The 12,323-nt window shown below is 43.2% G+C and overlaps 1 protein-coding gene across 1 annotated transcript in view; it reads right to left on the minus strand.

Annotated features, from left to right (window-relative positions):
• LOC121291085 (exostosin-1-like) overlaps window positions 1-12,323 on the minus strand; it is a 288,167-nt gene that overhangs the window by 60,598 nt on the left and 215,246 nt on the right. Inside the window, exons 3-4 of the mRNA XM_041212120.1 lie at window positions 5,434-5,541; window positions 1,306-1,425 (exon numbers count right to left, since the gene is read on the minus strand). Coding sequence (XP_041068054.1) covers window positions 1,306-1,425; window positions 5,434-5,541 — 228 coding nt within the window. The remainder of the gene's footprint in view (window positions 1-1,305; window positions 1,426-5,433; window positions 5,542-12,323) is intronic.

Genomic DNA, 12,323 nt, shown 5'->3' on the forward strand with positions numbered 1-12,323 from the left:
CCTCCCCACTGCCTGATTGGCTTGTGGTTCCATGGGCCTCCCTAAAGGAGGCAACGCAGGTCTCGTGCCGGCTCTCCAACTGACAGGCAAAATCCCCATCACCTCCATGAGATTCCATAACCACTACACTAAAGTAAGGAGCTGCCAGTTTATAACAACAACTTGCATTTATATTACTCCTTTAACATAGTAAAAGAGTCCAAAGCATTTAGGAGGATTATTAAACAAAATTTGACTCTGAGCCGCATAACTGACAGTTGGAAAGGTGGTCAATGAGGTGGGTTTGAAAGAGCAACTTAAAAAGAGGAGAGAAACAGTTAGTCTTTAACTGACCTCAAAGAGTGTGTCTACTTGCTACAATTATGCTTTGTGGCCTTAACCAGATAAGACTGGATTATACACAGCTGCACTTTAGCAACAGGATTATACATCATGCATTGATTGGCATAAAACTCTTGCCCTAAGGAAGTCTTGGAATATGGGAATAGGACAAGAAAGTAGAGTTCAGGTAGATCAGCCACGATCTTATTGAATGGTTGAGAAGGCTCGAGGAGCCTTGTAGCAGGTTCCTGCTCCTATTCCTCATGCTCTAACTGAGCAACATGTTGTATGTTACTGGGGTATGTTATTCAAGTGATTTTTAATGCAATGAGTGAATGGCTGTAATCTTATGGCTTAAATCCTTTTCTAAAGCTATAGCTTCATTATTCTGCCTAAAATTCTGTATATTTGATTCTCCTGTTTACGTCTAATAAATGAACCTTGTGTATACGGTAGGACAAGCAGGCTAAATGAGCTAAGTTCTAACCAAGGTCAGTATGCCAATCTTAAACCTTTGCTCAGTTGTCAAACCTCCAACCTCCTCTCAGTTTGACAATTACAGGAAACCAGTGTTATGCTTGTAATGAAAACCTCAGCATGTTTAATACTGGAACCAGGGCCAGAAAGCTAATTAAAGTACATGGAAGTGCAAGGCTTTAATCAACTTCGAGTCCCTTTATTATAACGAAACGTGCCAGATCACTCATCAAGACATTAGGTCAGACACATTGGCGAGACAGCTGGTGTCCTTTATCAGCAACGGGAGATAATTTGGGTATTCGCCAGATAAGAGAGGTGGGGCTCTTATGTGCTGGACCATTACTGCTCACTGGCACAAACTTGGCATCAATGCGCCAAGACCTAGTTCCTAATCCACCAACTGAGCCAAGATTGACAAAAATAATATTATCCATAAAACATTTCCCAAATGACAAAGAAGAGTCATTAAAAAATAAAATCAATAATGTAGGTTGTTTCACTCACCTCCAATGTGGTCGATACAATCTTTTCTACAGAAGAAAAATAAGCATCCCACAAGAACTGGGTGTGCTGTCGGAATGCCAGGATTTTGTCATTGTCAATGGACCTGACTGTTGATGGAACCTATAAAGTAGAATGGGAGAGGCTTTTAGTTCAGCTTGCACTGCTCAGAGACACTTTGTAAAAACATTCACCTCCCACCATCTGCTTGCTGGTAGACTTCCAGCAGAGGCTAATTACCAGCACCATTCGCCACAGTGATGGGTTTAATCCAACAATTAGCCATGTTGCTCCTTAGCCCAAAAATCTGTCTACCCCTGTCTACAATGGGGCATTCACAACCCTCAGATATATAAAATAAAACAGCAATTTATAGAAATTACAATTCAAGCTAGGTTTGATTAAAGATTGAATTAAACGAGGCAACACTTAATTAATAATGGTTGGACACAATCCATCAAAAGGCTTCAACTTGCTATTTCAAGGAAGCCCGCATTTAGGTTACAGCCTTCAGTTTCTCATCTGGAAGATCTATCAGGAATCACTGGAGTCAGGGAGGGTCCCAGAGGACTGTAAAATCGCTAATGTAACCCCCCTGTTTAAGAAGGGAGTGAGGCAAAAGATGGGAAATTACAGGCCGATTTGCCTGACCTCAGTCGCTGGTAAGATTTTAGAGTCCATTATTAAGGATGAGATTTCAGAATACTTGGAAGTGCATGGTAAAATCGGGCAAAGTCAGCATGGTTTCATCAAAGGGAGGTCATGCCTGACAAATCTGTTAGAATTCTTTGAGGAGGTAACGAGTAGGTTAGACAAAGGAGAGCCAATGGATGTTATCTACTTGGACTTCCAGAAGGCCTTTGACAAGGTGCTGCACAGGAGGCTGCTCAGTAAGATAAGAGCTCATGGTGTTAGAGGCAAGGTACTAGCATGGATAGAAGATTGGCTGTCTGGCAGGAGGCAGAGAGTGGGGATAAGGGGGTCCTTCTCAGGATGGCGGCCAGTGACTAGTGGAGTTCCGCAGGGGTCAGTGTTGGGACCACAACTTTTCACTTTATATATTAATGATCTAGATGAAGGAACTGAGGGCATCCTAGCTAAATTTGCAGATGATACAAAGATAGGTGGAGGGACAGGTAGTATTGAGGAGGCGGGGAGGCTGCAGGAGGATTTGGACAGGTTAGGAGAATGGAAAAAGAAGTGGCAGATGGAATACAACATGGGGAAGTGTGAGGTCATGCACTTTGGTAGGAAGAATAGAGGCATAGACTATTTTCTAAATGGGGAGAAAATTCAGAAGTCTGGAGTGCAAAGGGACTTGGGATCCTAGTCCAGGATTCTCTTAAGGTTAACTTGCAGGTTGAGTCGGTGGTCAGGAAGGCAAATGTAATGTTGGCATTTATTTCGAGAGGACTAGAAAATAAAAGTAGGGATGTGCTGCTGAGGCTTTATAAGGCTCCGGTCAGACCACATTTAGAATATTGTGAGCAATTTTGGGTCCTGTATCTCAGGAAGGATGTGCTGGCCCTGGAGAGGGTCCAGAGGAGGTTCACAAGAATGATTTCAGGAATGAAAGGCTTAACATATGAGGAACGTTTAGGGACTCTGGGTCTATACTCGATGGAGTTTAGAAGGATGAGGGGGGATTTGATTGAAACTTACAGAATACTGAAAGGCCTGGATTGAGTGGACATGGGGAAGATGTTTCCATTAGTAGGCGGGACTAAGACCCGAGGGCACAGCCTCAGAGTAAAGGAAAGACCTTTTAGAACAGAGATGAGGAGAAACTTCTTTAGCCAGAGAGCGGTGAATCTATGGAATTCATTGCCACAGAAGGCTGTGGAGGCCAGGTCATTGAGTGTATTTAAGACCGAGATAGATAGGTTCTTGATTGGTAAGGGGATCAAAGGTTACAGGGAGAAGGAGGGAGAATGGGGTTGAGAAACTTATCAGCCTTGATTGAATGGCGGAGCAGACTCAATGGGCCGAATGGCCTAATTTCTGCTCCTATGTCTTATGGTCTTAAGATGCCACTTCAGATAGTACAGCATTCCTTCAACACTACATAAGTGTCAAACCAGATTCTGTGCTCAAGTCCTGAAGTGAGATTTGAACCCACAATCTTCTACCTCAGAGATGAATGTGCCACCTGCTGAGCCAGAGCTAATGCCACTAGTTGGAGGTGTTACCTAATATGGAACTGAACTAGATGAGAAGATCCAGGATGGATTCCTTAGCTTGCGTTGAGTTAGCTGATCTCAGATCAGGTATTAATGGCAATTGACTTTATTGCCCCTGTACTTGGGAGGGGAAATCAGCTGGGATTTCTGCAGGCCAATTAATGATTATTTAAGGGCCTCATTCCCACCACTGCCGGTATTTTACTTCCGCACTGGATCCAACACTATTATGTACAAGTGACATTTTCAATCCTGAGAGAATTTTTATTCGCCATTTAAGATTATCCACTCTTTAAAAACAGCAACCATCAAAATCTGTGCAAAGGAAGTGAGATGGAGTCATCCCAGTCAACAAGGGAACTGGACTTGTTTACTTTGTGGGAAACTAGGTTGTTGAATATACAATACCATTTTTATATTGGTATTGGTACCAGAAAAATGATGATACTTGGGGCAGAATCTTCTGGTTCTCGCTGGTGGTGAACTTGGAGGAGGGAAGGGCGTGTCATTAGGTGGGAGGGGAAATCAACCAGGATTTCTACTTCTGATTTCTATTCAATGTCGTTTGCTAGAAAATGTGCATGTTAAGCGAGAGAACAGGATGGGTCTCAGGCACCAGAAGTTGGCTTATGTCATTGGCCTGAGAGGTGGGGAGAAAACTATGGGCAGTTGGGGAAGCAACAAAGAATAAAACTTTAATCAATAATGACCAGATGAAATCAATAACAATAAACAAGGATGGTATTATCCAAACTGTCAGTGTGTGTGATTGAATAAAGAATGTGTGTAGTGTTCTGTGAAATTGAGGATAGGTAGGCTGACTAAAAGATTCAACCCAATGGCCCTTCTGCTATTAACTCGTCTATTTTCAGTTCCACGGTACAGGAAAGGTGTCCTTTCATTAATGAAGAGGTGCTGACTACAACAAAAAGTGGGAGTCAAACACATTCAGAATATCAAACATACTTCACTAAGTGAAACAATGAACAACTGGGACATGTGTGTAAAATGCAGAAGTTAGATATAAGAACAGAAGTCAAGGAACTGTCCATTCCAAAGAATAGTGACCATGGTTATGTTACCAGGGATGCTCATTGAACTAAGCAACATAAAGGGGACTCACCAGCCAACTAAATGCATTCCTTGAGAAATTAAGGTAGTTAATGAGCATGGACTGGTTGGGCCGAATGGCCTGCATCTATGCTAAATATTCTATATAATTCTATGCAACCTTTCTTTTTGTGTTTTCACAAACCCTCAGGCATAACTTGTGTCAAAATGTGCCACTGCTTCTCAAAACTGTGGTTATACTCCTGAACACAACATGGTTGTGATGAGAGTGACTTAAAACTATTGTAGTTGCTAATCCCCTGCAACACTGCAATTAAAATAGCATCTCTTTGACATCTCCTTGATTTTTAAAATATTATTGGGAAATAGGTGAGTCGATGCAATACAGAGTCTCACTCATCAATTTTTCTCATAAGGATCTGAGTGTTGGCGCATAAGAAATATTGACGAGCAAAAGAGTAGGGGTTGAGAGGAATACTGGGAGTATGGAGATGTAAAGGCTGAAGAATGAATAAGAACATGGCTTGAACAAGAAACGCTGCCTGCACAGAGGGCTCAAGAAAGATGATTGCAATAGATTGAGGGGGTTTCAAAGATGGAAATTGCTAGAATTCCTTTCATGGTCCTGTGCAAAGCAATACACACAACAAGAAGTCTCGGAAGGTCGAGGTAATGCTGGAGAGACAATGTCAAGGGGGGCTTGGAACAGAAAGGGGCACATATCACTTAAGTGGCCAGGCTGGTTCAGAACCAGCAACAACGGAGTGATTTTGTTTATCATCACTTCTGAGTGGACAGACAGTGTTTTGGTACAAGTAATGAGTTAGGAGCTATGACTAAGTGAATAGTTTTGCTGAGTCCATTCAATACCTGGACTTACCTGGAGTAGGAGCCTCTCGTCACCCACCACAACAGCCTTGCTCCAGTCAATAACATCAGAGAAAGGTAGCTCCCAGCCATTACTGAGCAGAACCGGGATACAAGCAGCCTAGGATGAAGCAAAAAGAAATAAACTTAACTCAACCACTGAACATTGTTTTTCATAGATATACAGTATCAGGAATTTAAGGATCCTTTGGTTGATACCAATCAACTCAGCAGAGACATCTGGTTTCTCACACTTGACTGTGCATTTATCAACTGACACCATCATAGGATCATCCAGGACAGTTTCAAACATCTGTGCTACCTTTTCCAACCTCTTTTAAAGAGGAGCCTCAGCATTGGACACTTTGAACTGAACGATGGGTCTGAAATGAGAAAGTCATTCTTCTTTCTAAGAGTTGTGAAAACCCTGGTATTTAGTAGGGAGTCACATAAATCATTATCTCTTCACAACTTAACCAATTATTTATTTATTCTCTTTGGTCCTCATCATGTATTCAGTTCAAATATTATTGAGAAAGCTCCATTAAAGAAATGGGCTCCAAATCACAGACTCATTGCAGCAGACAAGTGACAGGAAGGGAAGGGAAGGAACACTCACTGAGTTTAGGACTGCCAACATTGGGAGGGTGTATTCTTGGAAGTGTCATCACATGACCTCTTGCCTTCAACCACCCCATCCTCGCAATCACTGCCATTGGTTGCCTGACACTCATCCTCACGATGCCCTGCCTTCCTATGACCAACTCATCATTACTTGATTGAGTGATTCTTGACTGCCAGTCAAACAGCTTTTCACTCCTAGCTCCAATATTTTTAGAACTAATAAACAGGAGTATTCAAAGAAGATTAAAAACAAAATACAAATTGTTTGATGCCCCTATGAATGTTCGCCCCAGCTATGCTTGCAGCAGTGTCTGGAGATTAGACTTTCATTCCTGAGAACCTCAGGGAAATTCTGGACAATTGGCAACTCGAACTGAGTTGTTGTCAGACACCTGCCAACCTATGGCAAATGGTTTACTTCCAGCTTTGTCACGAGCATAATACTGCGTGCCCACTGAAGCAAGAAAGTCCAAAACAATATAGTTATTTGCTGAGGAACTTAATATAAGGGTCAATGTGCTGAGTGTGGGACACCACCAAGGTGGAGAAGAGTAAAGAGAGAAGCTGAGGTAAATCAAGAAGTCCTGGTAGCTACTCAAGGGCAAGCTTGAGGTTTAAAAGGTTATAGAATATAGGAGGTAGGGAAGAATAAGGGAGGGGAGATGTTTCACAGCTTTTGATGCCTTTGGAACGAATGAGTCAAAAAAGATCTGCATTTTTACAATGCCTTATCATGTCCCTCAGAAACATCTCATAGTGCTTAGCATACAATAAAATGCACTCTCCAGTCACTGTTGTCAGGTGACTAAAGACAGGGACTGTTTTGTGTTTCACAAAATCCCATAACCACAATGAGGCAAGTGACTAATTAATTTGATTTTTTGACGTTGTTGGTTGAGGGACAAACGTTGGCCAGGACACAGGGCCAGAATTCACTGTTCATCTTTAAGTAGTTTATTTGCTGGGAATATTGATGTCCCTTTCTTCTATTCAATCTTACTAACTCAATTGTTTTCACCAATGTGAAAAAATAATCCAGTCAGTGACAATTTCCATTTCCTTGCTGACGAGGTGGTGGCAATGTCACTGGACTAGCAACCCAGAGGCCCAGGCTAATGCTCTGGGGACCCAGGTTCAAATCCCACCACATCAGATGGTGGAATTTAAATTCAATCAAAAGATAGTCTCAGTAATAGTGACCATGAAACCATTGTCGTAAGAACACATCTGGTTTACTAATGCCCTTTAGGGAAATAAGTCTGCTGTCCTGATCTGGCCTACATGTGACTCTTAAATGGCCTAGCATTAACTACTACGAAGCCTAAAAGGAATGAAAATGGATGGACTGCCTGGCTTCTGCCTAGGCACCAGAAACAACAATGGCACACCCAGCCCTGTTGACCCTGCAAAGTCCTCCTTGCTAACATCAAGCAACAGTCTGACATAGTCATGCTCATGGAATCATATCTTACAGGTAACATCCTAGACACGGCAATTGTCAGCTAATGAATCAGTGCTCCTCCATGTCGAACACCACTTCAAAGAGGCACTGAGAGTGGCAAGGGCACAGAATGTGCTCTGGGTGGGGGACTTTAAGGTCTCTTCAGTGCAGCTGTTATGGCACTGTTTGTATAATGGAATACTGCCATATGTTTAAATTTTATTGTGATTTTTTTAAAAGATCTTTTTAACCAGCAGTGTGAGGTGTCCTTTTTCTTCCTGACCCCATCCCCTTCACTTTTCCTTCTCCCGCAGCATCCCTCCACCAATCTCGAAGAGCTGGTTTATTCCTGGGTGGGGGACTTTAAGGTCCATCACCAAGAGCGGCTCAGTAGCACCACTACTGACCGAGCTGGCCGAGTCCAAAAGGACATAGCTGTTGACTGGGTGTGTAGCAGGTGCTGAGGGAACCAACAAGAGGGAAAAACCTACTTGACCTTGTCCTCGCCAATCTACTTGTTGCAGATGCTCTGTCTATGACAATGTTAGTAGGAGGGACCACTGCACAGTCCTTGTTGAGATAAAGTCCAGCCTTCACATCAAGGATACCTCCATCATGTTATCTGGTAGTCACCACCATGCTTAACGGAATGGATTTTGAAAGAATCTAGCAACTCAAAAGTAGGTATCCATGAGGCGCTGAGGGCCATCAGCAGCAGCAGAATTGTATACAACCACAATTTGTAACTCATGGCCTGGCAAATCCCCCACTCTACCATTACCATCAAGCTTAGGGATCAACCCTGGTTCAATGAAGAGTACAGGAGGGTATGTCAGGAGCATAACCAGGCATTCCTAAAAATGAGGTGTCAACCTGGTGAAATTATAACACAGATTGCTTGCATAGACAGCATAAGCAGCAAGTGACAGATAGAGCTAAGCGATCCCACAACCAATGGATCAGGTCTAAGCTCTGTAATCCTGCCACATTCAGTTGCGAATGGTGGTGGACAATTAAACAACTAATAGGAGGAGGAGGCTCCATAAATAGCCCCTTCCTCAATGATGGGGGAGCCCAGCACATCAGTGCAAAAAATAAGGCTAAAGCAGTTGCAACCAACTTCAGCCACAGGTGCCGAGTGGATGATCCATCTTAGCCTCCTCCTGAGTCTCCAGCATTACAGATGTCAGTCTTCAACCTATTCAATTCGCTCCATCAAGAAATGGCTAAATGCACTGGTTACTGCAAGATCTAAGGGCCCTGACAACATTCTGGCAATAGTGCTGAAGACTTGTAGAACCAGAACTAGCCACACCCCTAGCCAAGCTGTTTTAGTACAGCCACAACACTGGCACTTACCCAGCTATGTGGAAAATTGCCCAGGTATGTCCTGCACACAAAAATCAGGACAAATCCAACTTTGCCGATTACCGCCCTACCAGTCTACTCTCAATCATCAGTAAAGTAATGGAAGGGATCATCAACAGTGCCATCAAGGGACATTTACTCAGAAATAACATGCTCACTGAAGCTCAGTTTGGGTTCTGCTAGGGCCACTCAGCTCCTGACCTCATTACAGCCTTGGTCTAAACAGGGATAAAAGTGCTGACCTGAAGAGGTGAGGTGAGAGTGACTGCCCTTGACATCAAGGCTGCATTTGACTGAGGATAGCTTCAAGGAGCCTTAGCAAAATTGGAGTCAATGGGAATAAGGGGGAAAGCTCTCAGTGTTTGGTCATACCTAGCACAAAGAAAGGTGGTTGTGGTTGGTGGAGGTCAATCATCTCAGTCCCAGGACATCATTGCAGGAGTACCTTAGAGTAGTGTCTGAGGCCCAACCATCTTCAGCTGCTTTATCAATGACCGTCCCTCCATCATAAGGTCAGAACTGGGAATGTTTGCTGATGTTTGCACAATGCGCAGCACCATTTGCAACTCCTCAGATACCAAAGCAGCCTGTGTCCCTATACAGCAAGACCTGGGCAGCATTCAGGCTTGGGCTGATAAATGGTAAGTAACATTTGTGCCACACAAGTGCCTGGCAATGACCATTTCTAACCAAACAGAATCCAACTATCTCCCCATGACATTCACTGGTATTACCATTGTTGAATTCCCCACTACCAACATCCTGGGGGTCACCATTGAACAGAAACTGAACTGGACAGGCAATATAAATACTGTGGCTAGAAGAGCAGGTCAGAGGCTGGGAATTCAGCACCACGTAACTGACCTTCTGACTCCCAAAACCTGGCCACCATCTGTGTGGCACAAGTCAGGAGTGTGATGAAATACTCTCCACTTGTCTGACTGAGTGCAGGGCCCCAACAAGAGTCAAGAAGCTTGACACCATCCAGAGCAAAGCAGCCCATTTGATTGGCACCCCATCCACCACCATCAATATCCACCACCACTGATGCACAGTGGCAACAGTGTATACCATCTACAAGTTATACTGAAGCAACTCAACAAGCCTCCTTCAACAACACCTTCCAAACTCTGGACCTTTACCACCTAAAGGACAAGGGCAGTGGATGCATGGGAACACCACCGCCTGCAAGTTCCCCTACAAGTAACACATGATCCTGACTGTGAATGATATCGTTGTTTCTGCACTGTTGCTGGGTAAAAATCCTGGAACTCCCTCCCTAACAGCACTGTGGGTGTACCTACACCACATGGACTGCAACGGTTCAAGAAGGCGGCTCACCACCACCTTCTCAAGGGCAATTAGATATGGGCAAAGAATGCTGGGGAGTAGCCAGTGTCGCCCACATCCTGTGAAAGAATAAATAAATAAAGCTCTGTAAAATGTTTGACAACTGACAAGTTTCAAAATAATGTGATGTGTATCACTTTGGCTGTCATAGCAATCGTGGAAAAAAGGCACTGAAGCAAAAAAAGACAGTATAACCCTTTGCATTAAATGTAGGGTTGCTTAGCAATGTGCCCAAGAAGAACTTCCACGAGTTTGCCTTTTTTTCTTCACTTCTTTTCTTCATTTCAAAGCAAGAAACATTAGAACATAAGAAATAAGAGCAGGAGTAGACCATATGGTCCATATGAGCCAGCTCCACCCTTCTCTTTGATCATGGTTAATCTTTGGCACCAAATCCACTTTCCCACCCTCTCTCCATATCCCTAGATTCCCTGAGAGACTAAAACTCTGTCTAACTCAGCCTTAAATATGTTCAATGTTGGAGCATCCACAACTCTCTCGGGGTAGAGAATTCCAAAGAATCACAATCCTTTGAGTGAAGGAAGTTCCCCTCATCTCAGTCCTAAATGACTTAAATGATCAGACCCTTAACCTGAGACTGCCCCAGTGTTCTAGATTCCACAGCAAGGGGAAACAGCTTCTCAGTGTTCACCCTGCTGAGCCCTTTCAGAACCTTGTATGTTTCAATGAAATCACATCTCATTCTTCTAAATTCCAGGGAGTACAGACTCAATTTAATCAGCCTCTCATCATAGGACAACCTTCTCATTCAGGAACCAATCCAGTGAACCTTTGCTGTACTGCCACCAATGCAAGTAAATAATTTCTTAAATATGGAGGCCAAAACTGCACATAGTACTCCTGGTGTCGTCTCACCAAAGCACTGTACAACTTTAGCAAGACTTCTTTATTCTTTTACTCCAATCCCCTTGCAATAAAAGGCTGACATCTCATTCTCCTCTTTAAATACTTGCTGTGCCTGCATGCAAAATTTCTGTGTTCCTTGTACAAGTACACCCAAGTCCCTCTAAATAAAAATATTTACAAAGCTTTAAAACATATTTTAAAACATATTCTGTTTTTCTCTTCTTACTACCAAAGTGAATAACCTCACACTTCCCCACATTATACTTCATCTGCCACTTTGTTGCCCACTCACTTAACCTGTCTATATCTCTTTGCAGCCTCTTGATGTCTTCCTCCCACCTAGCTTTGGATTGTCAGCAAACTTAGATGTTGTATTCTCGGTCTCGTCGATTAAGTCATCAATATAGATTGTAAATATCGGAGGCCCCAGCACCAATCCTTGCAACGCGCCATTTGTTATAGTCCACCATTTTAAAAATGTCCTGTTTATCCCTACTCCTTGCTTCCTGTCCATTAACCAATCTTCTATCCTTGCTAAAACAATATCAAAACATCCATGCGTATTGACCTTTTGTGTGGCATCTTATCAAATGCCTTTTGTAAATCTAAGTATATGACATGTATTGGTTACCTTTTATATACCTTACCAGTTATATCCTCAACAAAAAATCTAATAAGTTTATCAAACACGTTTTTCCTTCTGTAAAATCATGTTGACTTTTTCTGATTGTACTATGATTTTCTAAATTAATAAATAGTCACTTGGTCGTACAGAACTTGAGTATTGGTGAAAAAAAAGACATACTATTGAAACTTTTGTCTGACACTCATCAGCACAGATTTGCAAGAATAGCAAATTTCAAAGGGAACAACAATTTATACTGTATGAGAAGAGGGTGCTGGTTGGTTGGCTCCTGGAGAGAGGTAAGTGGTCTGGGTTGGGGGTCACAGGGAAGAGGTCACTGGCAAGGAAGGGCGGAGTTGGTGGTTGGAGGGTGTCGGATGCCAGGACTGTGAGGAGTGGGGGGGCGGGGGGGGGGGGCGGTGTTGGTGGGAGGCAGATTGTCTTTCAGTGGGCTCCCCCACTTCCCAATGCCAGGTCCCTTGATCGGGCATGGAATGCCTGTGAACAAGGGATCCCCTGGTAGGCTGGGTTTCTGGAGGCACAGGAAACCTGTGCAATTATTGTTTAATATTTGAGCCACCACAATTCTTTTATGAGTCTGGACTCTCAACCAAGCATGCATAGAGAG

Source organism: Carcharodon carcharias, chromosome 19 (genome assembly GCF_017639515.1).
Source record: "Carcharodon carcharias isolate sCarCar2 chromosome 19, sCarCar2.pri, whole genome shotgun sequence".
In the NCBI taxonomy this organism is placed as follows: domain Eukaryota; kingdom Metazoa; phylum Chordata; class Chondrichthyes; order Lamniformes; family Lamnidae; genus Carcharodon; species Carcharodon carcharias.